The following is a 27,848-nucleotide window of genomic DNA, read 5'->3' on the forward strand; positions in this document are numbered from 1 at the left end:
CTTATAAAGGGCCTATATCTAGCCCTTCTTAAAGGCTAAGAATATCCTCTTTAGTATTACTATATCGAAGAATGTAGGAATCAAGACGCGTACAGCGTGTTTTGAAGCAGGCCTATAATAACAACTATATATAGTTAGCAGAAGGAATGCCACTAGCAGGGGTTCATATCATTCTTGCCAGAGCCTGTACACATCTCTGTAGCCGATGCTGCGGCCCGTCTCTGAACCGGCTTGCTCTCAGCTTGAGGCAATGAGCGGTCGGGCATTCAACCTCAAGACGCGCGGTGTGGTCGGAGGAACCAACAGAAGTGGCCTTGGTTCGCTCGCGACCATCGGCCGAGGGGGAGGTGACAGCGTACGCGTGCGTGTTGCGCGACAAGCGTCGAGACTTTGTCGATGCAGGAGAACACCAGCGCGGATAGGTGCTCCACCAGCGCAGAGGGAGTGCAAAAATTCCTGGTTAGTGGTGAGTGTGCGGAAACATACATGAGATTGTCTTACCCGCCCCCGTTTTATACCTTCTTTTCTTTGCCTCCCGTTACATCCTGCAAGGCTTCCTCTGCATCTTTCTCCTTCGTTCACCGCAATCTATACCTTTTCCAGTGCGTTGATCGCACGCTTCCACTCATTTAGCCATGCAATTCATCACGCTCTTTTCAACGTCGCTTGCCCTTTTCGGCACCACTGGCTGGGCTGGATATGTGCTGCAGGACGATTACTTTGCCAACAATGCCTTTTTCGATCAGTTTACTTTCTGGGATGCGGAGGACCCGACGCAAGGATTCGTGGCGTATCAGTCGTACAATGCCTCGGTGGATGCGAAGCTGATTTCGAGCTCGACGGGAAACATTTACATGGGTGTGGACAGCGCGAGCAACACACCTAATGGCAGGCCGAGCGTTCGAATCACGAGCAAGAAGACGTACAGCCAGGGGCTGGTGGTTGTCGACATTGAGCACATGCCTGGAGGGATCTGCGGGACCTGGCCAGCTTGTAAGTTCTTTCACTCCCCTTCCATATCCCAAGACTGACGAGTGCCTCACAGTCTGGCTCGTTGGCCCTAACTGGCCTAACGGTGGCGAGATCGACGTTCTCGAAGGCGTCAACGATCAAACCTCGAACGACGTAACGCTGCACACCGGTCCAGGTTGCTCTGTCTCTAACACCGGCAGCTTTTCGGGACACATGACCTCTACCGGCTGCGCCTCCGATAACAATAACAACACCGGCTGCCAGATCGCCTCCGGCGACACAGCATCGTACGGCGCGGGCTTCAACGAAGGCAAAGGCGGCGTCTACGCCATGGAGTGGACAAGCACCGGCATCGCAGTCTACTTTTTCCCCCGCAGCTCCATCCCTAGCGATGTCCTCGGCGATTCACCGAATCCATCAGGCTGGGGCACACCCATGGCACACTTCACCGGCGACTGCGACTTCACATCCTCTTTCACGGATCAGCAGATTGTATTCGACACAACGTTCTGCGGAGCTTGGGCTGGGAACGTCTGGTCCTCGTCATCTTGCGCTTCGAAGGCCCCGACTTGCAATTCTTACGTGGAGAATAACCCCTCGGCTTTCGCGGATGCGTACTGGAGTGTGAATGCGCTCAAGGTGTACACGAATAATGGCCAGGCGGCGGAGAGTGTGGCCCCTTCGAGCGCTGTGACGGCTACCTCGACGAGTGTGGTCTATGTCACGCAGCCCACTTCGTCAGCCGCTCCGACGACCTTCGCCGTGTCCACGACGGCTGCTGCTGCTCCGACTTCCAGCGACGGAGGTTACGCACCCGTCGTCGGTGGCGATGGCTCCGTTGGAGAGAACGAATCTGCGACTTCGTCGACCGCCCCAGCTGCGCCGAGCGGTCCTGGGTGGTTCTCGAATGGTCCTCATGGGGTCGTGGGATCTTGGGGCAAGAGGGATGAGGGTGAGCGTGAGGTGAGGAGGGAGAGACATGCGAGGCATTTGAAGTCGCATATTAAGAGACATTCTGGGAAGAGGTTGTAGAGGGTTGGTCGTTTTCGTTTTTGGTGAGCGTTGGGATGGATATATTGTTCTTTTTGCTTGTGGTCGTTCTTGTGGATAGCTATACCCCAGTTGATAGCAGCGGCGTTTGATAGATCTTATCGCTTCATCGTTTGAGCTCGGAAACTGTCCGAACCATCTTCTCAAGCCCCTTACACGGAAAGTTTTGTCTGGGCTTGCAAATTCACCGGATCGTCTGCTGATACCTCCGTAGGCTCCGTCTGAGTTTCCCTTCGTCTGTGGGCATGTCTTAGCACTCGATCAGGTGTTGTGACCGGCACATGCTAACTTACTCTTTGCCTTGGTACAGCAGCTTCATGGTTGTAACGAATGTAATGGCTAGACCGCCGAAGAGTATCAAGATCTGGTAGCCGTATTTGTACTTGGGCGCATCGTAAGTTGGAAAGAGGACGACTAGGTTTATTGTCAGCAAGGCAGAAGTTACACTATCTGGAGGTTGAGCATACGCGGAACCCAAAGTACCCAGGCATAGGAGACAACATTCGATACAGCCACGAGAAGCTGTCTTAGATTCGGGTCTCCAGCATTCAGCTTTGCTCCCCAAGCCTGTGAGAGTCAGTTAGCAGCGATCATTTTGAACAGGAGCTCGTTGGAACTCACGATGAACACTGGTGTCGCAGCTGATCCCGCGTAGGAAATATAGTATGCGAACATGAGAGCTGCTTTGGGGATGTTCCAGACTGAGAGCAGGATGTTGGAAAGTATCATCCAGAATTGCAGGCTGATGATCAGCCAGTAGAATTGACCGGTTCGATCAGCAATCATGCCCCAAGCCAGTGTTACGACGATCGCGAGGGCGTTGCCGCCGGTGGGAAGATAGTTGATTTTATCGACGCTATAGCCCTCGGCTTTGAGCCAGAGATTGAAGTAGCTGGTTGCTGTGTGGCAGGCGGCGATCATGCTACGCGTAACAGTTAGTTTCCGACCAGATACAATAGCTTGGTACCGCCGACCTACGTATAAGAGCCAACGAAGACCCAGAGCTGCCAGCTTGACGCTATGCGTTTGATCTCTTGGAGGGTCAGCTTCTTGGGAGCTTGCTGACCGAACTTCTCGACACGTTCGATCCCGTATCGGATATGCTATGATCAATGAGTATCCTATTAGACACAGCGGCCGATAGCGTTTCTAGGCGTACCTCAGCAGACCAGTAGAATGCTTTCGTATTGTATGGATTGTTTGGCAACAGAACGAACCCAGCCAAGGCGATAGGTATTGAGATCACACCATCCATGACGAACAGCCATCGCCAACCAGCCAAGCCGGCATGGCCATTCATGCTGTTATACAAACCAGCTTGCAGATACCCACTGAACATGCTGGCAATTGATTCGACTTCGAGGAGGATAGCTGTACGTTTGGCAAGTTCCTGAGGGCCATACCAACTACCCAGAATGGCAATGTAGCCGGGGAAAGCACACGATTCCAGGAGACCTACAAAGAAGCGTAAGGCGTACATCTGATCGTGGTCAGCCTCGTGCCTTTCCTTCCTATGGAGAAGTTCTACTTACAGTCTTGATGTTCTTTGCAAATCCCATCGAAATCACAAGAGCAGACCACATAATCTCACAAGTCGGGATAAGGACGGATGGTCGGACGAAGCTGAGCTGTGACATCTGCGCCGGCACGCTGCCGATGATGATCCCAAGGGCAAACCATGTGTTTAGCCAGTTTCGCTCGTTGCCGTAGAGGCTTAGGTCTTCCTGCATGCCGCTGACGAAGGCATTGCCTGTAGAAAATATGTGTAAGTTGATGTGCAGAGTCGAATGTACTTGTCGAAGACTCACTGTAATTCGTTTGGTCCAGATACTTTATGAAATACCCTAGACAGACGATGGGGCTGTAACGAGGAGTAGATTAGCGAATGTTCGCCAATGGTTGCCGTCTGCAGACAAAAGACCAAGATCCAGACGCCGCACGTAGCGACGGTATTCCGGATCGCCATCGGCAGAGTCCCAGATGAAGGATAGAATTCGGCGCCATAGAGGAGACTTTGGCTGCTCGAATGCAGACTCGTCGATTTGGATCGTGACCGGATCTTTCACGATTCCCTCTTCGTTATCCGAATTCGTGGTAGAACCGACTATTACCCCTGTCTCTTTGGAGTCGGCCATGTCGTGTCCTCGTCGATGGGTGTAACGATGTACAAAGTATGTGCTGCTTCCTGCGATAGCTCACGTCTGCTGCTGATAAGTACTGACTGCAGTACCGGGATATCTTCCATGGTCTCCATTATCTGTAGCCACGCGAGGCAATCCTTGTAGCATCATGTCTAGATGTTCTCGGTTATACAATCGTACTATTGATTGCGTGCTGTTGGCCTTGCCGAATGTCTTGCCCGCCTATGGCAGGCGTCTCGGGCGAAAATTTGCGTTATGTCGCTATATGATGCGATGACCAGGGCTATGCTCTTGGAAACACGGGGCGATCTCGACCTGATACATTGCGTGTCTTCAAGGTGCCAGTTGAAGGTCTTGAGGAAGATCTGACAGGTTGGTAGAAAGATAGGAGGACTTTCTCACCGGCATCTTCACCGAGAAAGGACCCCATCGTTGCCATGGCAACCAGCACACTTCGCATCGCTCTGGAGAACGTTGACTTCCGACTTCCAACCCAAGTCACCGACGACAACAGTGTCCTAGCCCTCAAATCACTGGTATTCGAGCCACTGGTGAGATGGCGACCCAATGGAAAAGTAGAGCCTGGTCTCTTTTCTTCCTGGGATCGATCCGATGACGCACGAACGTGGCGCTTCCACATCCGAGAAAATGCAATCTTCCCCGACGGACAAGCATGCAGCGCAGAGAGCGTGATCACGTACATCAACGGCTTCTTGGACTCGCGTGACTACTTTGGTATGAGCTGGAGCTATGCACGATACTTTGCTCGGACGACATTTGTGGCTGAAGACGAGACCACCGTTCGAATTGAGAATGACGAGCCTTTTGCGCATCTTATCGATATACTGAACGACTTCTGGCCGTCTCGTATTGCTCAGGATGGGAAGCCGGTAATTGGTACTGGATCTTACCGCGTGACCGAGTTCGAAAGGCGTGATGGACGGGGAAGTGCAGAGCTTCAACTCATTGACGCCTCAAACAGTCCCCATCTACCGGAGAAGATTGTTGCCGTTCATGAACCGAGTGGCGAGAAAAGGCTCAAGCTGCTTCGAAGTGGTGAAGTGGATGCCGCATTGAACCTCGAACGAGCGGAAAACCTCGAGGTGTTGGACCTCGAACCCTCACTGCATTGGGGCCGAGTTCTGAGCACATTGTCCGTGATATATTATCTCAACTGCTTCAACGGCCTTTTCACCAACCCAGAGGCACGTTTTGCAGCCAACTTGGCGATTGACAATGCTGCTCTTGTCAATCAAGTCTACAAGAGTTTCGCTGCACCATCTTCCACTGTTGTCAGTCCCCTCCACCTTGGGCACCGGGAAGCAGACCTAAAACCAATCCCGTACGATCCAGCAGCAGCCCGGGAGATACTGAAGAAGTTCGATATCAGCAGTCCGATCTTGCTGCGCACACCAGAATACATGCCTGAGCACGCGGAAAAGATCTCACACTTTGTAGCCGCGTCTCTTGAATCCGTTGGATTTACTGTCAAGGTTGAAGTAGAGACTAACCGGCCAGAATACGCACGGTCGATTGGTCTACGCAAACAGGTTGGTGATTTGGCGTTGTTCGACTCAACGCCCAACACCACATTTCGAGTGCTGGACGACAAAATTTCCAGCATCAACAAAAACACATGGTGGCTGGGATATCACGACGAGGAGTTCTTGAGTTTGTTCGCAGAGGCCAAGTCAACTGTGCTTGATGAAGCACGAGCTCAAGCTTATGCTAAATGTCTGCGACGGTTGCAACAGAACCCTCCATGGCTGTATGTGGCTCATCCGGAAGTCATCTGGGCTACACGACCTGGCCTTACGATGAATGTTGGATCTTCTGGCGTTCTTACGCTTTGATTAATTGTCCGGCTGGCTGTCGTCTCGCTGAAGAAACTTTGCATGGCAGCGGCGGTCAGATTCTGTATCCCTATGTACATGGCAAAAGGTTTCCATCATGGTACATCAAAGGCCTCAATTTCTTGCCTAAGCACCCTGTATCAGTTTCTGGAGGCGCTCCTGATCCAGAATCTCGCCTTCGACCAAGCGACCGACTTCCTTCACGGCATCGCCCACTTTCTCGAATCGAACCAAGGTCGGCGTGTTGTGAACATTCCATTTGGTACGGAACACATTCTTGGGATCTTTCCATCTGATCGAACGGTCAGCGGACTTTTAGAATCACCCCAGCTGAAGATCGCACTCAGGTCTCTGTCCCACGTCAACGAATGCCGCTGTGGGTTGTTTGCCGCCCTTGAACGTAGCTTCGAGCACTGGTAATGCCGCCACAACGTCTGGACACCATGGCCGGTTCGTGACTGGATCTTTCGAGGCCAGGAATGCAATGAAGAGAGGCGTTCCAGGCGAGAGCTGGAGACCTTCAGCAGAGCTTGGAAATGAAAAGTCCTGGAGGATTGGCATGTCTTCGAATTGCTGCTGCTCGGAAATGAGAGAGGATGTATTGGCGAAGAAATAAAACTGAAGCAGAACAGTCAGTCAACTGTGTACGTGATTTTCGCGACATCTCACGTCAAATACTCGACAAATCACGAACCCGAACAAGAAGAGCCTTCAAATGAGGAAGCCGGGCTTGGCCGAGTTGGCCGGCGGCCCACTTGTCGCCTGCACATGGCCATGATATGCCGAATGGTCGTTATGGCGGGACCAGGCACATGTTGATGAAGACTTTACCATGAAGGGCTGGAACTTGCCTGGCATACGGCCCTGGTCGTGGAAATCGAGTTGACCCCATTCCAATGTCAGGGCCGCCGCTCCTCTGCATTGCCGATCAATGCAAGACAAGAACTTGGAAGGGCAATAAAGAATGACCACCTTGGAAGAGCAGAGACGCACTGCCACGGACTTTGGGAGCCATTCCCTTCTGATTCATCCTAATGGCCAGACCCTGGACTTGGCAACAGGCTACATTCCCTTACTGTCGACATTTTCGCATGAAGACAAGGCAGCCAAGGGGTTGAGGAAGGGCAAGACGAGTGATGAACGAGACAATCCGGTGTACTTGTCTGCTCTGGAACTGGTGCGTGACAACCAGATCCTCTTGCTAAGCGGGCCCAGTGGTTGCGGGAAGACGACGTTTGCGAAGCATTTGTGCTTCCGTGTTGCGACTCAGAGCCTGCCGACATCTGCCCCAATCATTAGGAACGAAGCCAGCGAACTCCACGATGAGGTCTGGAATACCAATGGCTTACTGCCTTGCTATTTCGACATCGGCGACGCTCAGGCATTGGAGACGCTTACGCATCAAACCATTCCCAAGCTCCTAAGCCCCGTATCACGGACGAGATATGCTGGACTTGTCATAGTGATTGACACAATTGAACGTGCTGAAAATCAGGCTTCACAACTCCTCGGAGCCCTGATTTCAAAGCTTCTGGACGAGAAGACGACCAACCATCGCCTTGTCATCCTCGCCGAGAGATGTGCTGCGGAGAGCCTCAATCTGCCATCAGTCGTCGCGAGACATTCTATATCCCCTCTGCTGCTCGCCCAGCGGCGCCTCAAGATCAGTGAGCTGACACAGGACCAACCTGATCGGGTCGACTATGCTCTTGGCGCAGCCGCTCGAGATCCGACCATCTTTGCTCTGGCTTTCCAGATCACCGACGCTGGCGATCAGGCTGAGACGGTATTAGATGCATGGCTGCCCAAAGTTTCCAAAGACGATAAGCATTGTGCCGAGCTTGAGGCGTACGCCTTGCAACAAATACACCGTGAACTCGGTCTTCAGTCGGAGCTTCGTACTACTGCAAATGGCAGACCCATAGATGTACCCTTGTTTGCTTTGAAAACCAAAATCCGTCAACTGCTCGCTGCTCGTCCCCTATCGAGGCTTCCGTCTCGGGCCACGGTCGATTTCTTTCGCCAGGACCCCATTCGAACGGCGGATGTATTGCGGAGCATACTCGTACGTCTTGGGTCTTCCGCGACGTTCGAGGACTTAGCTTCACTCCTGATGCAAGGCTCTGGAACGGCTGTGCAGCGTGCAGCTTTGCTGATAGCCGAGGGCGACTGCTTGACGGTTTCGTTACACGAAAAAGTCATTCAACAAGCTCTCGAAGTGGTTGAAGAAGACATCTTGCCTCTCGGTGATCGGATGAAGGCTGGTGGTGTCTTGTCCCTGCTGGGTGATCCTCGTGATCTGTCTGCCTTAGCGTTCGTGCCTGCTGGAGTGGTCTCGATGGGCTCAAACACACATTCTAACTCGCAACCTGTCCACGAGGTACCCGTCGATGCCTTCCGCATCGGAGTGTACACCGTCACTATTGGCGAGTATCTCAAATTCATCATGGAGACAAAGCGGGAATGGACCAGCCCTGACAAGAATCATCCCAAGAAACAGAACGTACCTGCGACGGACCTGACTTGGTTCGATGCCCAAGCATACTGTGCATGGCTTACACAGAAGTGGCACGAGTCTGGCAAGATCCAACCCAACGAAGAAGTCCGCCTCCCTACAGAACCCGAGTGGGAGCGAGCAGCACGCGGAGACATCATCAGCGTCCAGTCTAAAGAAACATACATATACCCCTGGGGCACCATTTGGCAACCAGACCACTCCGACTCCGAAGAAACTGGCCTGAACCAGCCATGCCCCGTGGGCCTTTTCCCGAAAGGCCGCTCCCCGTACGGCTGTCACGACATGGCAGGAAATGTGTGGGAATGGTGTACCACGCTTTGGGGCGAAGACATGGCGACTCCTCGTTTTCGGTACTCATGGCGGCAGGATGATGGACGTGAGGATCAGGAAGCCCCTGTGACGGTGCGCAGGGTGTTGAGGGGTGGGTGCTTTTCGAGCGGTATGGCGAAAGCGAATTGTACGTATCGTGGGAGTTTGGAGCCTACAGGGCGGTGGCGAGGCAATGGTTTTCGGGTTGTTATTGCAAAGCGGCAAATCAGACAGGATACAACAAAAGACGCAGACTCGTTGCGACGTTGATACCAGACACCGATTAGACGCCAGACCTCAATCTGATTCTCAACGAAGGAGCAGAATTGACTTTCGAGTCTTGAGAATCTACGGCGACCGTCATCATACCCACCATCGTCTTTGGGTCAAAATGCCGATACAGCAACCGAGCAGCGCAATCGATCATCAACTTAATGGGGACTTATCCCTTTTACTGGTATCTCAGCTCGGCGCCTGGCCCGCCGCAGTGAACCATCGAGTGAGGTACCTTGCAGTCTCTCCACACCTCGAGCAACAGCTCATATGACGAAACAAGCATTGTACTCAGTCCCAGCAATGTGCGCCAGCGTGAAATCTGGTGGAGGTTCAAGCACAGCCGACTCAAGGGCCTTGACTTGATGCTTCTCCGACCAAGCCGTGACGGACTCAAAGTTCCGACACTGCTTGTTTCTTGCAAAATCAGAGATCGTTCGTCCCTGTTCCGTGAACCAGAGTAGTGGCACGACATCCGTATCGGCGTTGCACATGACCACCTGTCTCATGGCATCGAGACAGTGCCCGACGTGAACCTGAACATCGGCATCGGTCTGATTGTGACCCCAGGAGCCCTTCGCCTCGTTGCGATAGTAGTCCGCGTTGAACCAGAGGGATTTTCGAAGGAGGTTGAGGCAGTGGAGTTGGTGGATTGCTTGGATTGTAGCAGGGTATCCCGGTTCTGATATGACTCCAGGAGGGTGGGAGACCATCTCAGGGGCATAGAGAACGTGTTCGGGTCGGAGATCGAAGGCGGCTTCATGGCCTGGTGGAATCAAGAATACTTCGTCTAGGCGAGTGACATTAGCAGCAGCACGAGGTGAGACGATGTGCTGGGTCACATACGGTTCGCTCCAAGTGCTTCCCATTCTGCGTCGACATCGATCTCCCCTCCTGCAGGAGTTGCGTATTTGCTCATTACATATGAGAAAGGTTCGAAGGTCGTCTCATGCAAAGTTTTGCGGTCCATGTCGTAGTACACGCCTGCCGAGTCTGTTCAGCTTCGACCGATGCTGATTGCAAATTGTGATGGGTTGCTGACCATCTTTCTCGATATCTAGCGTGGAGTGCGAGAATGCGGTCGATCCCACCGTTGCCCAGTTCAAGCTACAGCCGATGAGAAAAGACAACAAATTGGTGATCAGAAAGGCAGAGATCAGTAATAACGTTCGATGTCTCTCTGGATGTGATGGTGGGCTCTGCGGCTTAGACCGCGAACGCCCCTGAGGGTCTGCGAGCAACGTCTCTTTCTCACAGCTGCTGTCGTTTTCCATGGCGCTCATCGAGGACCCAGCATGTTCGAAGCGCACGTCGACGTAGGGAAACCTCTTTCTCCCTGGCTTTCTCCGTTGCAAAGGACTTTCTGCCCCAACCCTAGGGCCGGCAGAAAGTCGCCTGAGGTCGATCCACAAACTAGGCTGTATAGTCCGCTACCTGCAGAGGATCCTCCAGCGCCAGCATTGTTCAGCTGTACGAAGAGCACGATAGCGACCTTCCGATTCTGTTACCTACCCTATTTCGCCTAGTTTCCTGAAATGCAGATTTAGTACTTTTCGTTTGTTGGTTTCATCCTGCTTTGGCTTTATAATTCGCCAATCGCTTATATCTTGTGCCGTTCATAAGCATCTCTCGAGCTATCTGGTGCTCCAAAGCACTGCATCGCTGCCCCTGCTGCGAGTCTCGGATATCGAGTGTCGATAGGAGACTGGTCAGATACTGCGTTTGAACTTCCCTTCTGACAGTAGTCCCAGATCCTAGGCGCCACTTCGGCTTCAGGTGGTATGGAAAGCTTGTGACCAGCTTGATAGGAAGCAGGGCAAGACCGCCAGCAATCACCTCATCTGCAGGTTCGTTATCTTCTGTTGTTGTGGAGTTCGTTAGCGGATCTGCCAAAGGTCTTGCATGTGCATTCGAACGATGTAACGTTGGCTGCCTTCGTGGCACGAGTTGGAACCCCGCAAATTTTGTGGGGGGGGGGGGGGGGGCGGGCTTTGAATATATAATTCAGAACAGGCGTGGTCCTCAACGTTAAACTCATTTGCAATCACCATCAACCACGAAAGAGCAAAGACCACCACAGCCATACCAAAATGAAGGCATCGATCATTATCAGCGCAGCTTGCATGCTGGCTTTGTCCGCCGCTGCGCCAGTCTTTGGTGAGTAAGACCAAGCTCAACAAATACAACAAGAACAGTGACTAATCTTATGAATCTATAGAAAAGCGCAGCGACGCTTTCTATGTGCCCCCGAGCGTCGATGGCAAGGAAGCCCAGAAGCGTGATCCGGGGAATTCGTTCTATGGCAAAGAGGCAGAGAAGCGTGATCCGAATCCGTTTTATGGCAAAGAGGCAGAGAAACGCGATCCCTCGAATTCGTTCTATGTGCCTCCATCCGTCGATGGCAAGGAGGCCGTTGAAGTGTTGTAGATAGTGGAGGAAATATGGTGTGATGCTCAGACATGTGAAAGTCTTGGCAATTTTCTTCGTGGATCCCCGTGCTCAGCTACCCTTCTCATTCCGTCCAAGTTATGACGATCATTTCCATCGCTTGCGAACTGTCCGAGCAATCTGGCGTACGATCAAGAGCTTGGTCTGTTGAGAAAGTCGGTGAGACGACGGTGCCGTGAATTCGACTCTCAGGGGGAAAACAGGAGAGGTCGTCCAGATAGTCTCCAGACAAGATAACACAAGACCACGCAAGCTTCCTTGACATTCCCCCCAAGCATGCAAGAAGCATGTAAAGCTTTCAGCTTGACTGCTCAAGAGTGTGGTCGCCGAGGAAAACCGAGGGATCGAGCTGAAGTGAGGTTTACACATGCAGTGACCAAGCTTCATCAACGCCACGCGAGCATTTAGTGCCTCGCGATTTTCGCAATGGCTGCAAGCTTCGGACTGTCTGAGCTTGTTCTCTTTCGTCAGGCTGTTGGTTGCGCCTTAGAAATCGACGTATCGATTCCTACCTTCCTCACACAGCAAAGCGTATGCATGTGTCAACTTGCCTAGTCGAGAAGGTCTTGATCCTTAGAGCATTGGATTGCGTTCAGGCGTTCCAGATCGTCGAGATACTCCTTCCGCTAAGATGTCCGTCTCTGGGCCCTTTTATCGAGGGCTGCCGTCGAGCTTGATGTTACATCGTCGTTCCCCGGCAGATGCTGGTGGCAGATGTGTTATGCAGTTAAATGTGTGAGTATCAAGTCGTGATCGGGTCATGTGGTTTCACTTCTCGTCCGGGTCTCTTCCATGCCCACCTCCCAACTTTGCAAACGATTGTTCGTGTGAATTCATTCCCTGGTGGCATCTTTCTCTTCGTCATGGCATTCAAGGATGCAGAATACAGCTCAGTATCGAGTGAAAATACCATCGTCGGGAACAACGAAAAGGAGCTGGCGGCTTCTCCAAGTCAAAGGCGGAGAAACTGGACGACCTACGGACTCATGCTCCTCGCCATTGTTGCATCGATCGGTCTCGGGATATTGATTGGTTCACCCCGGCCACTTCATCTATCGACAAGCTCGAAACCCTCGAAGAGCTCGATAGATATCTCACAGCCTCGCATCACAGACTGTGGCGACTCCAGCGCAGATGCCATCGCCCTTGGCTGTGTGATGGACCCGATGATGTACGGCTGGATGCCTCCACATTGCCAGTACTCCGAAGTGACCGACAACTACTCCTTCAGCAAATGGATCTGGTATGCCGACGAAAACATGACCAAGCCCTTGACAGAGGAAGACCTGTGGCAGGGAAAGGAGCTTGAGATCTGGACTGCACAGGCAGGCTACCACACCGAGCACTGTCTGTTCCTGTGGGAGAAATCAGCATATGCCCAGAAAAGACGATTGCCTTGGTTGGATCGGAAGTCGTTGAGCTTTGATCATGCGCAGCACTGTATTGAGCAGCTAAAGGACTTGGGCGAAGGCATAAATCCGGTGACGATGGCGACTTTGGGAATCTATGAGTGTGATCCAACGCCGTGGAGGGAGTGAGAACTTCCAGACCTATACAAAATGCCGTTCAGAGACTCAACTCGGCGATCACAATAGGGACATCTCCAAGAACCGAGTCCGGAGTCGAGCTTTGGACGACCGTATTACTGGACAACGAACGATCGGCGGCCCAATTGACGACGCCGTCCATTTCATACAATGAGCGATGTTTCTGGCATCCGAAATCATTGCCGTAGACGTTCAATCAACAACCCACTCCCTCCCCTCCCCAAACACCTCCTCCACAACCGCAATCCTCCCCATAAACACACTCTTCACAATCTGTCCAATAACCTCCCCATCGCCACCCAAACCTCTCAGCGCCTTGAGAACCTCCTCATCAGCAGCAACACCCGCCCACACCTCATTAACCTGCAGAATCATCTCTTGACAGAGCTCTGTCAACTGCGGCGTCGCCGGAGTATCAGAACAGTGTACGTCACGATGTCAGGGGCTAGATCCTTCGAAGCGCGGCCCCAGGCGTCGTTGATCGAGGCGTTATGTGTATTGGCTAAGGAGGATATCGCCGTGATCTTGGGGTCAGATCGGAGGGGGTTGATGGCGGTGAAGACAAGTTCCCAGAGAATTGTCCATTGAGGGGCGAGACGTCTCGCCTAGACGACCATTTCGGAGTGGTGGATGGTCTGCTCTCCCTCGCGAGGCTCGGAGGTGGTGACGAGGCCTCTCCGTCCAACAGTCTCTTGGTCCTTGTGGCAGACGTCGAGGATGATGTGCCATTGACGATTTCCTCCCCCGCGGCCTTCATCCCAGAGGTGGTTCAGACGGACGTTCCTCCCCGGACGTAGCTCTTTGTGTTCCCACACAGAATACCAATGTCCCTCAGCGTCTCTCAGGTAATGCCGATCAGGTTCGTTCGTCGAGACCAACCCATGCGGAAATGATCCAGGAGGACCACAAGGACGGATTCGCCAGCCGGAATAGTTCACACGAAAACCGCTCGATGTCAAACTCCCGCTCTCATCTTCGACGTTCCTGAACACGAACTCCAAAATGTCACCGCGCTTGACGGTCTGCAGGATACTCGAGGGAGCCCACCGAAAGCGAGGAGCAGAGAGTCGTGGCAGGGCGTTGAAGATGATGAAGGCAGAGATACCCCTGGATGTGGCCACTAGCTGTCTCCAGACTTCCTGCATACGCTGGTCCTTAGGCTGTGCTGAGGCCGCATTCATGTCCAGGTTATACGCAGCAGCCAAACACAAAGCCTCATCTGTCGGAACACTCACTCTCCTCCAACAAAGACTCCACACCGGGCCGCGAAAGTCGATGCTAGCGTTCTTCTGAGCGAACCAAGAGCGGAGATTAAAGCAGTGAGTGGTCAGATGCCGCCTCAACGAGATGGTGTTCGCCTCGGGCTTCTCTGCTGCGTCGTGATGGACCGCGGCCCAGATCGTTCGGTGGTCCACGATCGCATCGCGGAAATGGATGAGCAGTCTCTTTGCAATGCCGCCTTCTTGGAACGTCCAGAGTCGCCGGATCCATCTGCTGGTGTAGACTCGCACGGCTGCTTCGACTCGATCGATGCTGTGGAAGTCGATCTCCTCGAGACTCCTGTCCAGAACCAGCGCATGGGAGGCTTGCTGATACACCTGTCGCAGTCTCGCTATAGCTTTCGACTGCAGAGCCATCAGTTCCTCGAGCGGTAAGGGGTTCGAAGTAGCCTGCACCGGACAGCAGATCGTATCGCACCAGATAAAAATCTGCCGAGCCGGATCTGGGTAGAAAAGCGGTGCCTCCGGTGCTTGCTTCACACCGTCGTCCACGACATGCACGATCTTACCACCACGCACATCCTCCACCAGCTTCTTCAGTCGCAGGAGTTGGCACCGCGGCAAACGATTCGCAGCGGGATTCCCCAGCCCATCAGCCCAGACATGCGACAAGGCGACGTAGACCATGCCTTCGACATAAGGCACAACTTCAATCCGAACATCTCCAAGCGCATCGCCTGTGATCCTCAGCACAGGGAACGTATCGCCCTGCAAACACTCCGCAACTTCTCTCGGCGTCGGTCCTGCCCAGTCACAGTTGCAGCCCTCGGTGATATGGCGTGGTCGATAAGTCGGAAGATCGATCTGCAGCTTCTTACACGAATCTGCCCCACAATCCCCATGATCAAGTCCAAGATCAGGTTTCCGCATCCGCAGAAGATAAAACTTCGCAATATTCGAGCTGAACTCCTTCTGCGCCGCCAGGACCTCATGGATACACCAACCATTGCGCAACCTATGCTGAGTCTCGTCCTCAGAGAACTCTGTCCTTACAGTCGAAACAGTGACTTCCCGCGTCGGCCCCACGAAGGCGAGATCGATGGCGCTCGCAAGCGTCTCAAGGATGACGCTCAGCGACCAAACAACAGCGCGGTTGCATTTCGAGTGATGGTCCGCGAGAACGAGATAGTGCCCTTCTCTCGCGAGTATCAAATACTCCTGTAAATGCCTCAATTCCTTCGCCTTCTCCATCTCATCCCAAGACCGCAAAATCTCCGTCCATCTCCTCAACCTCACCATCAACTTTCTCGTATGCACAGACTTCCTCCCTTCCTCATCCCCCTCTACATGATCCTTCACATCATAAAGCCCATGTTTCCCCAAAACCTCGTGCAGCAACCCGAAGAACAGCCACGTCTGCAGAAACTCCTCGACTTCCTTGTCGCCCAAGGGGTTCTTGCTCTCCCATGCGCGGAGAATGATCGCTGTTTCGACTGAGCTTAACTGCGGGACCCCTATGCGAGCGGGATACGTGAGGAAATCTCCATCATCGTACGGTTCTTCCTCGCAGAGGTATGGGATTTCTGGGAGCGGGGCGCTGGGGTTGGAGGGTGCTGGGAGATGGTCCATGAGATTTTGTTTTCGAAGTACTACCTTCGAGCAGAACTTCTCCGCTAAAGATGTTGGTTTCCCGGGATGTTGCTGGAAAAGGCGAAAAGGCACTCGTATATCTCGTCTTTCTCAGAGAAACGAGATCCCACCACTCTCCACCGGATTCATAGCCCGTATAATTCAAGCCTTGAGCTCCCTCTCAAAGCTTCACTCACGCCTTATGTCAAGCCTCCACAATACCCGATCATGCCACCGAACCCCAAAATCGAGGCCGCCGCTGAGCTCATCGTGCCTTGGAGGCGGACGTCTAGAACAGGAAGAGGCCACGAGACGATGACACTGAACCTGTGAAAATTTGAAGCCCCAGAATGAGAATTTATAGTTCGACTTTGTGAGTATGGCAAGAGGTGAAGTCAAAGTTGTGGAACGCGGAACGTTACGCCGCCTCCTTTCCTTTCCACTTTCCCAGCCACCGACATTTCACAAGCCAAACACAAACCATCATCATCATAAAAAGCTCTCCTTTACAAAAATCTATACAAAACCCCCCTCGGTATCTCTAGAAACCCAAAATGAAACAACGTATGCTACAAAGAACATACCTCAAGATCATCATCATCATACAACACCACCTAACCCCCTTCATCTTTGCCCAGAAGCATCGCATGCATTTCATCAAGGCCACCAATTCATCGTCTTGTAACTATCAATCACGCGCTGGACTTCATCGCGCGTGATGCGTTCATGCTGTGGTCTGTTATAATAGAAGGTCAGCAAATTCTCAATTCCCACCCCTCCAAGCAAGAAGAGACAGACACAAACTCACCTAAACCCAACAACCCCCTCAAACCTCCCCCCATCAATACAAAGATCCGCATCCCTCAAAATCTCCTTCTCCATAAACGGACTCAGCGGCCCTCCCTTCCCTTTAATCCCCGCCGCCTCCTGCAAATCCGCCCAGTCGTCCAGGGTATCGTCGTTCACATCATCGACCACATGCTCGAGGTTCAGGCGCGCGAAGGTGTTGACGAGGGCGTTTTGGAAGCCCGTTTCGATCCCGAAGAGGTCTTTGATTATGCCCGCCATGGTGGATTGCGTGGTGTTGCCTTTGTCGACGACGTTGAAGACGAGCCGCGAGTCGTTGGAGGGGACGTTCGGGATGGTGTTGTGTGTGGAGCGCCATTCGGCTGCTAGCCAGCAGGCTCGCGCGGCGTCTTCGACGTGCAGGGTGTTGGTTCGCAGGTCGCCGCTCCAGAGCCATTTCATCGTTTCCTTGGGCTCGCGGCTTTGGTATACTCTCGCCAAGCACAACTGCGTGCCCAACCACCGCCCTCCGTAGGGACCGTATACATTCGGGAACCGCAACACCACCAACCGCAGCCCTTTGATCTTGACCAACTCCTCCTCCGCAGAAAGTTTCCACTTCGCCTGCTTGGTATGCGGTTTACTCGTCTTATCCGTCTCCTTCTGCGGGTTCTTGTTGGGGTTGTACACCGTGCCCGTACTCAGCTCCACGAAAGCTTTCACGCCTCTCTTCGCCGCCTCTTTGCCCACTGTCAGACTCAGCTGGTAGCTGCGCAGTCTGTACACTTCATCCTCCTGCGAGAAACGGGTCTCCCCACCGCAGTTGAAGACATAGTCAAACTCCCGATTCGATCCGTCCGCGCGAGGCGGGAGGTCGAATATTCGCGCTTGCGATTGCTCTCGTGAGGCATCGGCTTGGACGAAGTGGTCGATCGAGCAAGCTTCTTGATGTTCCGGCGCGAGGGAGGCGAGTTGCGGGAGTTGTTTGTCGACGATTCGGAGGATCGAGGCGAGCTTGTTCCTGTGGATGTAGTCGGCGAGGAAGCGACCTATGTATCCTGTATGTTTTCAATCTCGCGATAAGCATATCGTACTTGCAATAGCAGTAAGATTGTAAATCCATACCTAGACCTCCAATTATGAGAACGCTCGGTTTTGAAGGATCGATTTCATCTACCGGCTGCGCTGTGGGCTGCTCTGTACTTGAAGCGGGCTTCTCTCCCTCCGCGACTGGCTTCTGCGATTCCGTCTGAGCAGGTACTTCTGCGCCAGCTTCTGCAGGCTTCTCTTCCGGTTTCGTTACATCTTCAGATTTCTGTTCCTCAGCCCCCGCCGTCGCCTGCACCGCGGTCGTCGAGGGAAGTGCGGGGTCCGTCTCGCTCGTATCCGCCATGAGGGGAAGAAGAGCTTCCAGAAATTCGCTGCGGATCAAGTCGGCTTCTGAAGAAGTTGTAAGATAAGATTGCTGCTGCTTTGAACAAGCACAAGTTCGGCGATGCTTGTTTCAAGGGTTTTTCTGTCGCACGGTAAGGACCGACTGGAAAGCTGAAAATGGGGGTTTGGTTGGTTTGGTGAGCTAGATCGTCGTGCACAGAAGCAAGACGTCGGTCGTTCTGCTTTTCGAGTCAAGTCGCAAAGCTGCTAATCGCTCTCTCCCCGCTCGCGGAAGATTGATCGGATTCGACAGGTCGAGGGGTGGTCCACGACTCGCGCAAAGAAGAAACGAACAGCAAAGAGAGATAGAGTAAGGTGACGCCGGAAAGGGAGGGAGGGAGGGAGGGGAGCGGAGGGCAGGAGAGAGACTATCGCGTTCTTGATTAACGAGAGATTGATGGGCCATGTAGGTGCATGACTAGGCTGCGTTGTTGCTAATGCACGACTGCAGGCCTGGTGTGCATTGGCTTGCAGTCATTCGTGAGTTGGCGATGAATGATTTGCAACGAACCGGGCCAAAGCCTTGCTCGTGCATATGCGACTACTGCATGGAACGAAGCAGGGGCTGCATGGAGGGAGCTGCTGCTGCTTCTTTGATGACCACCGCGAGATTTGGTCGTTGGCGCGCGCGTGCGCTTGGTTTTTGAGGGGTGGGGATCCTGTGCGTGTGGTTGAGGTGATGTAGCATGTTTTGAAGACAGTGGGCATGCGAACAAGTCTACACTGTGAGAGAGAGCTCTGCCGCCCGGGAAGAAATACCATCTCCTCGGAATGGCGACATCGGCCCGAGAGAAGATACAGCAAACATCTGCGGGATGTGAAGACGGCATCCTTTAACAATTGCCGTTCTGATGAAGAACCTCGCAAAACACCTCCATCCCCCAAAGCAATCCTCACAATCATCTTCATCCAAACTCCACATCCCGACACCCTTATCTCACTCTCCCTCCACCTCACCCCATCCATCTCTCTCCATCTCCATAACATTCAAGCCCGCCCCAAAGCATCAATCTGGCCTATCTTCGGCCCAACCACATCCAACTCGGCAAAAAGCACCACCATCATCGCTCGCTCGCTCGGTGCCGGAGCCGCTTGTCCAAGCCCAAGCCAAACATGGCCAGGGGTAGCGATGGGTGTGGTTGTTCGAAATCTCATCTTGCATGCATGATGAGAGGCTTAGGATTTGCTTGCCGCCTTCTCCTGCAGCTTGCATTGCGGAACGTCACAGGAACGACGTAACGGTCTTGCAGTATGCGCGCGCTTGTATGCGGCAGTTGGATGGATAGAGTTTGGGTTAAGGTGGGCTTTTGGAAAGGTAGATTGATGAGATGTTAGTATATTAGACGTCGACGGAGTTTTGCGCGAGAGAAGCGGACTTTAAACAGTTCGAATCATGGCGTGTTGCCGCGGAAAGGTGCGTCCGCTGCTTGCACGGCCGCGGGAATAGGCACGGTGCGATGTTGTTCGTGTGAGTGGATAGCAAAATGCATTTGGTATCTTCATTCCTTCATGTCGACTGGTAGCTACTTGAATTCATCGAGAGGGTTTCCTACGAGCTGCACCATCTGGCTCATCTGGTCATTGACCCCGAACTTATAGACGCTCGTCGTCGCTGGACCAAGTCTTTCGCCGACGTGCTCAATCGAGTCCATATCGTGAGAGGCAATTCACGCTGCATCCGCGGAAAATACTTCTGTCGGCAAATCGAATCTCGGAAGCCATTCGTGCAAACGTTCCTGCTTCTCGCTCATTCACGGCGGTTGTACAGACGCCCGGCGGTGTCGATGGCTCCATGCGCTTCTGCGTTAGCAAAGCGGGTCCTCATGAAACCACGTGGAGGCGGAAACGCGGATCCATGCTGTGCTCGCGAACCATGGGCTTCCTCACTCGATGGGTTTCGAGCAACACAGGCAGTATAGATCCTGTGCTTGCTTCTCGCCTTTGGGGTCTGTGATGATGATTTCGGGCTTCGTTGCTGCTGGCTTGACGGAAATCTCGTCGGGTTCGGTGCTCGGTGGGCTTGCGAGATAGAGTTCTGCAGTGAAGTTGCCTTGCTTTGCTTTGGCAGCTGGTGGGGTTCTGTTGGTATCGGTGTAGACGTTTCGAGATTGACGCTTCTTGTGAGTATTGGACTTGGCCTTGCCAGATGCTTCTTCTGCTGTGTGAATGTCAGTACTAAGTCCAGCTCAAAAGACAAGAAAATGTAACATACCCGCTGCTTTTGCCGCTTGCTCCACAACACATCTCGCGTGTAACCAGTTGCCGCAGTCCGCATTTGGGCATTCGATGATCATCTCGTCTGGGTTTTGAGGTCGATTGTCCTTGCAGATCTGGCGTAGTTTCTAGCTGTATGTCAGTCGAGCGCTCGTCTTTCAAAATCGAAGCACACACTCACCGAAAATGTCTTACTACCGACATAGTCGAACGTCTGCCTCCAGAAATACTGGTTCTCGTTGACCATCTGAGCGTCCGTATCGTTCTCGTCCCAATGAGTGACATCGATCTTGCCGTTGACCGTCATAGCATCGATGACATCCATCTGATTCGTCGGTATCAACTCATTCTCGCCGTGGTAGTCCTTGCGACCCGAGTCCAGGTCTTCAGGACGATTGAGCCAGCCCACTCGTAAGTAGACGTGCTCAGAGTCGAGCGCTCGCACCTCCAGAACCACCGCTTTCCACTGATCGGCCAGGTCAACTCCAGTATCTGCGTCCTCGCCGCCGTCGCTGTGTCCAACTAGAATGCAGTCTCCTGTTGCTATGCTCTCAGATGCCACTATAACCGTCAGTACCAACCTTCAAACTTCACCCATGTGCTCCTTGCTCACCCGTAAACTTCTTGTATGTCTTCAAAGCTTCCCACCTATCCCTCGGCTTCACTTCGTACTGCACATTCAACCGCTCTTCGAATAGTCGGTCCTCGACCAACATTTTGCTGGGCGCATCGCGCTTGCGCTTGTTGGAGACGGGGATCGCATGTACTGTCCACGGACCTTCAACAGTCTTGTCGAGCCATTCCTTGATCTTCTCTGGGTCCGTCGAGTTGCTGTCTGATTTGCGCCCCCGCTTGCTCGGTTGCGCGGTGGTGTCTTTTAGCTTCCGTGCGACTCTTCCTTTCTTGCTGTTGGCAGCCGTTGACGTCTGCTTGGTGCCCATTGTGGCGGGCGCGCGACGAGGTTGAAGATGCTCGAGATTCGCGGGTTGTCGTCAGGACGTGGTTGTTTCGCGTCGGCTTGTGGGATTACTTGTCGCGCGCGCGCTTTGAGATACGAGGCTCAAAAGCGGCAGACTCGAGTGTCGTGGCGATCGCTAGAGATGGTTTGGCCGTTTGTGATATGATGCAGAGAGTGTTTGTTTGTGGTGCGAGGTTGGGGAATTATTGAGGTGGCCGGTGAGATCGAGACGCGCGAAGCCGTGGTGCAGGGTTCGAGGAGACGACGGCAGCCAGTGGCGGAGAAGACTTCAGTCGCGGATCGTGACAACACATGATGGATTTATTATCTGCCAAATGCCTGTGAATAGTACGATTTACATGTGACGAGGCTACTCTTCAATATTGCTCAGAAGCTAGATTCATTCACTCACTGCTAGAAGTCTGGAACATCAATCCATCACTAGAAGCGCTACCACAGGTATAAGCGCAGGATTAGCTCACTTCAGCACAAGCAGTAGCAGTTGCGACAGCACATGCCTCGTTTGGTCAATCAAGAGCTATTACGCATTCAGGATCTTGTTGTCAAGAAGACCGAATCGATACATGTCTCGCACGAGCTTGGCAGGGCTGGTTGGAGGCGGCCTATTAATAACGGACAGGTGCTCGCGGACTTGCAGCGGACGAAACAGGCCTTTGACGTATTCGTATCACTTTCCCAAGCGATGCGATGTCGAGTGGCTCAAAGTTCTCTGTCCAGGTGAATGACGATGGAGCTCTCTGCCCGTGAGTGGTGAAGATGCTCCGGCCTTCGCAGCTGACGTTGGCGATGCTGGAGACGTTTGAGAGTCGGCAGCGGAACGGGCAAAAACCAGCGGCGGAGGTGTCGAGCTGGTGAGATGCGTGAGGAGGATTGGGTGGTGGTGGTGCCTTGCAGGGTTAGTGGCTGAACAAGCGTTGCCGACTTCCCTCCAGAACTCAGTGTGCGAATGTGCTGGCCCAGGTGTGGACGGAGCTGACGAGGACGACGGCTTGGCAATGCAATGCGTTCAACTTGGTCGGCTCGCCGCGGAGCCCTTGAAGCCGGCGGCGGAGGAGGAGGAGCAGGAGCAGCAGTAGTAGTAGTCGATGTCCGCCGCCAGATCTCACCAGTCCGCTCTCGTTCACTACTTCGTCCTCACCACCCGATACGCACCTGCAACATTGTTGAGTGCAGATTTGGATCGCCTGCGGTCGCGCATCGGATGAGGCTCTGGATTTGACTTTGTGCTGATCGGGAGCTGGCCACGGACTAAGCGTCATTGCCACAACAGATCCGCGTTGATCCTGGACATCTGCACACACCTCCGCAACACTCTTTTGCTGCAACCTGCTTGCAACTCTTGGACGCTCGTTTCCCGTGACCTGCCGCACTGCAGCTGCCACGCGTAATCCTCTCTCCACCGCCGCCAGCGTCTTCGTCACCCCTTTGCGGCCTCCAGCTCAACACAAAGGACAAGGAGTCCCAAGAGCCGCCCGGATTACGCGGCTACGGTGAAGAACAAAGAGAATTGACGACGAGAACGAGTTGGAAGGTTGTACAACATGCCTCGCAATCGTGGTACGTGGGAACTTCGTGCCAGACTTGCGGAACCGTGCTGTGGTGCCACCTCCAGCGCACACCACGCCGCACACTTCCCCTTGCAGCGTCAGGCTGACATTGAACCGCAGTCTTGTCCTTTATGTCCCAGTGGGGAGGCCAGCGCTCGCCCACCACCGCCTCGCCAGATCCGGAGAAGCAGAAACAGAAACAGACGCCCTCGCCGCCGAGCAACGACACCCACAATGTCCTGAAGAAGTCGCTGAACCTCGATACCGCCAACACGCCCCAGTCGATAGTACAGAAGTCCGATCCTTTCACCTCGTCCCCCGCCCCACGCTCGCCCGCAACCCCATCACGAGCTCGAGCAGATTCTCGAGCAAACACTCGCCCCAACAGCATGATCCAGACATACAATCCTCCCCAGATGGAGGTTGCCAACGACACACCACCCGAGTTGGCCCCCATCTTCAGCTTCCTCAACAGCCACTCCAACAAACTATACCAGGAAGGCTACTTCCTTAAACTCCACGATCTTGATTCAAGAGGGAGACCAAGTCCGGACAGAGTATGGAACGAATGCTTTGCACAACTTGTTGGGACTGTGCTGTCTTTGTGGGATGCCGCCGCACTCGACCAGGCCGGCGAGGATGGTGAGGTCGTTCCAACCTTTATCAACCTCAGCGATGCCTCGATAAAGATGATTGAGTCTCTTCCAATGAACGGAGCACAAGGCGGGAATCTTCAGAACGTTCTCAGCATATCGACTGCCGCCAACAACCGCTACCTCTTACATTTCAACTCACTCAACTCTTTGACACAATGGACCGCGGGCATCAGACTCGCCATGTTCGAGCACTCGACTTTGCAAGAGGCGTATACAGGCTCGCTCTTAGCAGGCAAGGGCAAGTTCTTGAACAACATCAAGCAAATCATGGACCGCTCCAGATTTGCTCATGAAGATTGGGCTAGAGTACGATTCGGAGCCGGGACACCTTGGAAGAGATGCTGGTGTGTCATTTCGCCGCCAGACGAGAAGGAGTATCAGAAGGCCCAGAAGACACTCAAGAAGAATTCTGCGTACGGCCGCGCGCAGGTGCCCAAGGGTGACATCAAATTCTACGATACTCGCAAGATCACAAAGAAGACGAAGCCGATCGCTACCATTACGGATGCGTTTGCAGCGTATGCCATCTACCCGCAATCAAAGCCTTTGATCGACCAGTCCACACTGGTCAAGTTGGAAGGCTTGGTGACCATCCACGGTGGACAGGAGACTACCACCGAAGGCTTCGTTTTCGTCATGCCAGAAGTACACCCAGCTGTGTCTGGCTTTGAGATGATGTTGAGATGGTTGTTCCCAGTGTTTGATACGTTCGCACTCTATGGGCGGCCAACACGATTGATCGCGGACACTCTGGACCAGAGAGGTTTGATGTTTGCCATGCCCCGTGATAGACGTTACGGATATCTTGATATACTGGACGTATCCGGCCTTATTCATACTGAAGGAAGCCAGAACTGGAGCGAGCGACAATGGCGCAAGGAGATGAAGAAGCTTACCTCGACGAGAATGACCACTATCATGGAGGACTCGCCGCGCAGCAGTCGCCAGATGGCCTACCGCCGTAACACGACCAGCCGTAATTCCCTACCACCTGCGCCACGAGCTGGTGTCCAGTTTCAAGAGCCTAGCATTCACTCTTCTCCCGGTTCGAGGTCTGGATCACCTGCCGCCCGACCTGGTGCCGAGCCAATTATCAAGCGAACAGACAGCGCGCCTCCTGCTGCACTGCATATGAGCCCACACAAGCGATCTGCTTCTGACGTCTATGGCGGCCACCGCAAGCATATGGTCGAAACACCCTCGCGCTTGTCTTATGAGCAGAGCAGAGATGACGACGATGAACCACCAGCACCACCCCGCCATGGAGGTATACTAGGTGCTGCTGTCGATGCCGCCGCATCGCCGCCACCGGAGCCTGTCTTGTCCCCGCCAGCTTTCCAGCACAGCCCTAATGACCGCCCTACGGCGCACTTGAATCAAGCACCCGAGTTGCGTAGGCAGCACTCAAATGTTGATCAGGCTACGTTGAATGAGATGCGGGACGCCGTCCGCCCAACAGATGAGGACATCGACTACCCACAATCGCAGGCCCACCTGATGCCGAACGGCGCATTGCCATATCGTAATCAGCAGTTCGCCTCGTCTGAGCCCAACCAGCAACGTCTCAGCACCATCCCTGGCTCTCCGTACGGCAGCAACGACAGCGAATACTTCCACGAGCAGGGACACATGCCACAGATGGACGGATTGGTGGAAGGGACGGGACAAGCCCGCCCTGACCCGCCTCAGCAACTGCATTCTAGTCATAGTATTCAAAGGAAACCCCTGCCGAGGCCACAGGAAGCAGGGCAAACTGCTTCACGTCAACAGGTGCGTTCTACAATGGAGCCCGACTCACCTGTATCATCCACAGGAAGCTTAATGGATTTTGTTGACTCCGATGCCATAGAACGGATATTGAATGATGAGCGCGCCAGCACACTGGCTTCGAGCTCATCTGCCACGCCCGACTATGAGAGCGTTGAGAGCTCTGACCACGAAGTGAAGAAGAAGCCAAAAGAGTGGGTGCGACCGGGAAAGCTGAAAACTGTCGGCGATCCTGAAATGCACACGGGCGAGGTTCGTGCTGGGAAATTGGATACATATAACCAAGATCTTGAAGAACAGACGGCGGAGATTCCAACAGTGTCCTTTGGACCGACATACTCTTACAAGCCAACCTCGCGGCCTGGCACCAGCGGTACGATTACACCAGGAGATCCGGAAGGCAGACGATCTCGATCTGCCGATAAGTTGCGGCAGAGCTCGGGATCAAGATTGAGCGGTTTCTTTGGCGCAGCACCCAGTCCAGGCGAGAACAATCGCAATTCCTTTTTTGGAGGCAGAACAACACCTACAGGTATCGAAGGCCCTGAACCACCGAGTCATCGACACAGCGTTGCTTGGCCTGGAGCGTCCCCTAATTCGCCAGGTCGGGCATCGCCTGAGATTACTATGAGCAAGCGCAAGACTCTATCGCCTGAAGAATGGGTACAGCATCGAGCGGAACTGGCGGCACAACCACAAGCACCTCAGCGAAGATCAGTGGTGCCGCCTCACCTCGCACACCAGAGGCATGCTTCTATGAGTGCTGTCAACACTATGAGACAGTCTATGTCCAAGACTCCGCCTCCCTTCTCGCGATCGCCATCTGGAGAGCTGCTGCAAGACCAGAACAAAACACCGCCCAGCCGGCCCAACTCGAGAGGTGCTGGTGCATACTTGAATCGCAGTACCAGTGGTCTCGCCAGCAGTCAACAGTCTGCGACACTCTCTGCCAAAGAACAGATGTACGTTGCAAGAGCTAGCGGTACCCCATTGATAAACATGGCATCCAATCCAAAGGCGCAGGAACAAGCTTCGCCAGGTCTTATTGGTGCATTGCAGGCTCGAGAGCGAGAGAAGGCAGCTCTTACTCAAGGCATGCGTAGCAATGCAGTTCAACAAGCTATCGCAGCAAGACAACAACAGCAGCTACAGATGGAAGCTGAAGCACAGGCCCAGATGCAATACGAGATGCAACAACGTGCCCAGCAACAAGCACACGCTCAGATGCAGTATGATATGCAGCAACGCGCTCAACAGCAAGCTCAAGCGCAGGCTTTGGCACAGGCTCAATGGCAGCAGATGCAGCAACAACAACAGGCCATGGCCACTGGTCAGCAGCAAAGACCTGATACGCGAAGACATAGCTCGTGGAGACTTAGCAGTCGGCCGCAGTCGATGCATATTCCTCAAACACAGCAAGCTCCTTCTCAGGCGGGTGGTTATGGTGGCCAATTTGTACAGCAGCAGGGCATGTCGCAGCCTCAACCTCAGCAGCAACAGCAGCAGCAGAGTGGGCAGAGGTGGCAGCCGTTTGCGCGGAGGTGATTGAGAGGGATGTGTTTAGGGGTTGATTCAACTTCAATACGGCAGAATAAAAGTCATACTTGACAGCGTTGCTTTGTGTCTGTTTTGCATGGCGATGGAGTGCTTCGTTGCTTCTTCGTTGCTTGAGAGTACACCGATGGCATCTCTTGGCGTGAACATACGCTTGCTTCTAGTGCATTTGTGACGGTTTGATAGAGCTGTGTGGGTATACACATTATATTTGAAATTGAGAGATGAGACTGTGCTCTGGTATTATGGTGGACATGTATGTTCGTTTTCCGTGTCACAAGGTTGACGGACCGGAGCAAGAAGGCGTGCGAGCTGGATTCAAGTCACAAAGGGCCATTCAGTCACCGCGTCGCTTAGCTGTGACCTTGCACGCCTATATAGCCATAGTCGCTCGAGGGAGATGGTTTTGTCCATATAATATATGTGTTTTCGATACCGAAAGGACTTCGCGCGACACAGGAGGGTTTGGGGAGGAATTTCGGGAGGACTTTTGGGAGGACTTTTGGGAGGACTTTTGGGAGGGTTTGGGAGGGTTTTCGGGAGGGTTTTCGGGAGGAATACCTGAAAGTAAGAGTCAGGCTCTATGGTTGCCGGTCTTGATTTGCATCTTCTACGGGTTTGTGGTCCTGCTCGAGTCGAAGTCAGACTTGCATTGTGTTTGAACGGCTGTGGTGGTAATGTGCGTCCAGTAACCGGATTGTCGTGATTGACGGTAGTTGGCCAGCGCGTGCAGTCGTGTTGGACGTAGAATGTATCTGACATAACTATTTATTTTTCTCTCTTTAGTTGATTCTGATGGTCGGGAGGAGTGGAAATGCTGTCTTGTTGGGTCCTGAGGTTGAAAACGGAGTTGTCGTGAAGTTTTGTTCCGCGGCAGACTGCCAAGCTGCATGGACGCAATTGATCGAAGACTCAGACTTCGACGAGTTTACTTTTTGGCTTTCGTGTGGA

At 53.3% G+C, this 27,848-nt stretch overlaps 12 protein-coding genes across 12 annotated transcripts; 6 read left to right on the top strand and 6 right to left on the bottom strand.

Moving 5' to 3' along the window:
- Positions 1–635: 635 nt before the first annotated feature.
- M409DRAFT_56792 (glycoside hydrolase family 16 protein) lies at positions 636–1,939 on the top strand (the record flags this gene model as incomplete). The annotated part of the gene is made up of 3 exons (XM_033813399.1): positions 636–993; positions 1,046–1,791; positions 1,850–1,939. 3 exons carry the CDS (start codon positions 636–638, stop codon positions 1,937–1,939), a joined length of 1,194 nt encoding a protein of 397 aa, XP_033664959.1.
- A 372-nt stretch (positions 1,940–2,311) lies between these two features.
- On the bottom strand, positions 2,312–4,157 carry M409DRAFT_37100 (uncharacterized protein; the record flags this gene model as incomplete). The annotated part of the gene is made up of 8 exons (XM_033810671.1): positions 2,312–2,436; positions 2,490–2,589; positions 2,644–2,944; positions 3,001–3,125; positions 3,182–3,502; positions 3,555–3,772; positions 3,831–3,883; positions 3,937–4,157. The coding sequence occupies 8 exons, from the start codon at positions 4,155–4,157 to the stop codon at positions 2,312–2,314; spliced, it is 1,464 nt and encodes a 487-aa protein (XP_033664960.1).
- A 443-nt stretch (positions 4,158–4,600) lies between these two features.
- Positions 4,601–6,016, top strand: M409DRAFT_68015 (uncharacterized protein; the record flags this gene model as incomplete). The annotated part of the gene is made up of 1 exon (XM_033817653.1): positions 4,601–6,016. The coding sequence occupies one exon, from the start codon at positions 4,601–4,603 to the stop codon at positions 6,014–6,016; it is 1,416 nt and encodes a 471-aa protein (XP_033664961.1).
- Positions 6,017–6,142: 126 nt separating this feature from the next.
- Positions 6,143–6,577, bottom strand: M409DRAFT_68016 (uncharacterized protein; the record flags this gene model as incomplete). The annotated part of the gene is made up of 2 exons (XM_033817654.1): positions 6,143–6,308; positions 6,360–6,577. 2 exons carry the CDS (start codon positions 6,575–6,577, stop codon positions 6,143–6,145), a joined length of 384 nt encoding a protein of 127 aa, XP_033664962.1.
- A 403-nt stretch (positions 6,578–6,980) lies between these two features.
- M409DRAFT_37122 (uncharacterized protein) lies at positions 6,981–9,113 on the top strand (the record flags this gene model as incomplete). Its single annotated transcript, XM_033810674.1, has 3 exons — positions 6,981–8,157; positions 8,248–8,333; positions 8,397–9,113. The coding sequence occupies 3 exons, from the start codon at positions 6,981–6,983 to the stop codon at positions 9,111–9,113; spliced, it is 1,980 nt and encodes a 659-aa protein (XP_033664963.1).
- Positions 9,114–9,382: 269 nt separating this feature from the next.
- Positions 9,383–10,390, bottom strand: M409DRAFT_25423 (uncharacterized protein; the record flags this gene model as incomplete). Its single annotated transcript, XM_033807680.1, has 3 exons — positions 9,383–9,906; positions 9,963–10,100; positions 10,159–10,390. 3 exons carry the CDS (start codon positions 10,388–10,390, stop codon positions 9,383–9,385), a joined length of 894 nt encoding a protein of 297 aa, XP_033664964.1.
- An 816-nt stretch (positions 10,391–11,206) lies between these two features.
- Positions 11,207–11,543, top strand: M409DRAFT_25424 (uncharacterized protein; the record flags this gene model as incomplete). Its single annotated transcript, XM_033807681.1, has 2 exons — positions 11,207–11,273; positions 11,335–11,543. 2 exons carry the CDS (start codon positions 11,207–11,209, stop codon positions 11,541–11,543), a joined length of 276 nt encoding a protein of 91 aa, XP_033664965.1.
- Positions 11,544–12,733: 1,190 nt separating this feature from the next.
- M409DRAFT_56797 (uncharacterized protein) lies at positions 12,734–13,102 on the top strand (the record flags this gene model as incomplete). The annotated part of the gene is made up of 1 exon (XM_033813400.1): positions 12,734–13,102. One exon carries the CDS (start codon positions 12,734–12,736, stop codon positions 13,100–13,102), a length of 369 nt encoding a protein of 122 aa, XP_033664966.1.
- Positions 13,103–13,716: 614 nt separating this feature from the next.
- Positions 13,717–15,960, bottom strand: M409DRAFT_25426 (uncharacterized protein; the record flags this gene model as incomplete). The annotated part of the gene is made up of 1 exon (XM_033807682.1): positions 13,717–15,960. One exon carries the CDS (start codon positions 15,958–15,960, stop codon positions 13,717–13,719), a length of 2,244 nt encoding a protein of 747 aa, XP_033664967.1.
- Positions 15,961–16,617: 657 nt separating this feature from the next.
- M409DRAFT_25427 (uncharacterized protein) lies at positions 16,618–18,139 on the bottom strand (the record flags this gene model as incomplete). The annotated part of the gene is made up of 3 exons (XM_033807683.1): positions 16,618–16,696; positions 16,769–17,804; positions 17,872–18,139. The coding sequence occupies 3 exons, from the start codon at positions 18,137–18,139 to the stop codon at positions 16,618–16,620; spliced, it is 1,383 nt and encodes a 460-aa protein (XP_033664968.1).
- Positions 18,140–20,063: 1,924 nt separating this feature from the next.
- Positions 20,064–21,335, bottom strand: M409DRAFT_68019 (uncharacterized protein; the record flags this gene model as incomplete). Its single annotated transcript, XM_033817655.1, has 4 exons — positions 20,064–20,338; positions 20,393–20,522; positions 20,576–20,955; positions 21,008–21,335. The coding sequence occupies 4 exons, from the start codon at positions 21,333–21,335 to the stop codon at positions 20,064–20,066; spliced, it is 1,113 nt and encodes a 370-aa protein (XP_033664969.1).
- A 1,579-nt stretch (positions 21,336–22,914) lies between these two features.
- Positions 22,915–26,888, top strand: M409DRAFT_68020 (uncharacterized protein; the record flags this gene model as incomplete). The annotated part of the gene is made up of 3 exons (XM_033817656.1): positions 22,915–22,930; positions 23,041–26,660; positions 26,736–26,888. The coding sequence occupies 3 exons, from the start codon at positions 22,915–22,917 to the stop codon at positions 26,886–26,888; spliced, it is 3,789 nt and encodes a 1,262-aa protein (XP_033664970.1).
- Positions 26,889–27,848: the final 960 nt, after the last annotated feature.

Source organism: Zasmidium cellare (assembly GCF_010093935.1).
Source record: "Zasmidium cellare ATCC 36951 unplaced genomic scaffold M409scaffold_27, whole genome shotgun sequence".
NCBI classification, from domain to species: domain Eukaryota; kingdom Fungi; phylum Ascomycota; class Dothideomycetes; order Mycosphaerellales; family Mycosphaerellaceae; genus Zasmidium; species Zasmidium cellare.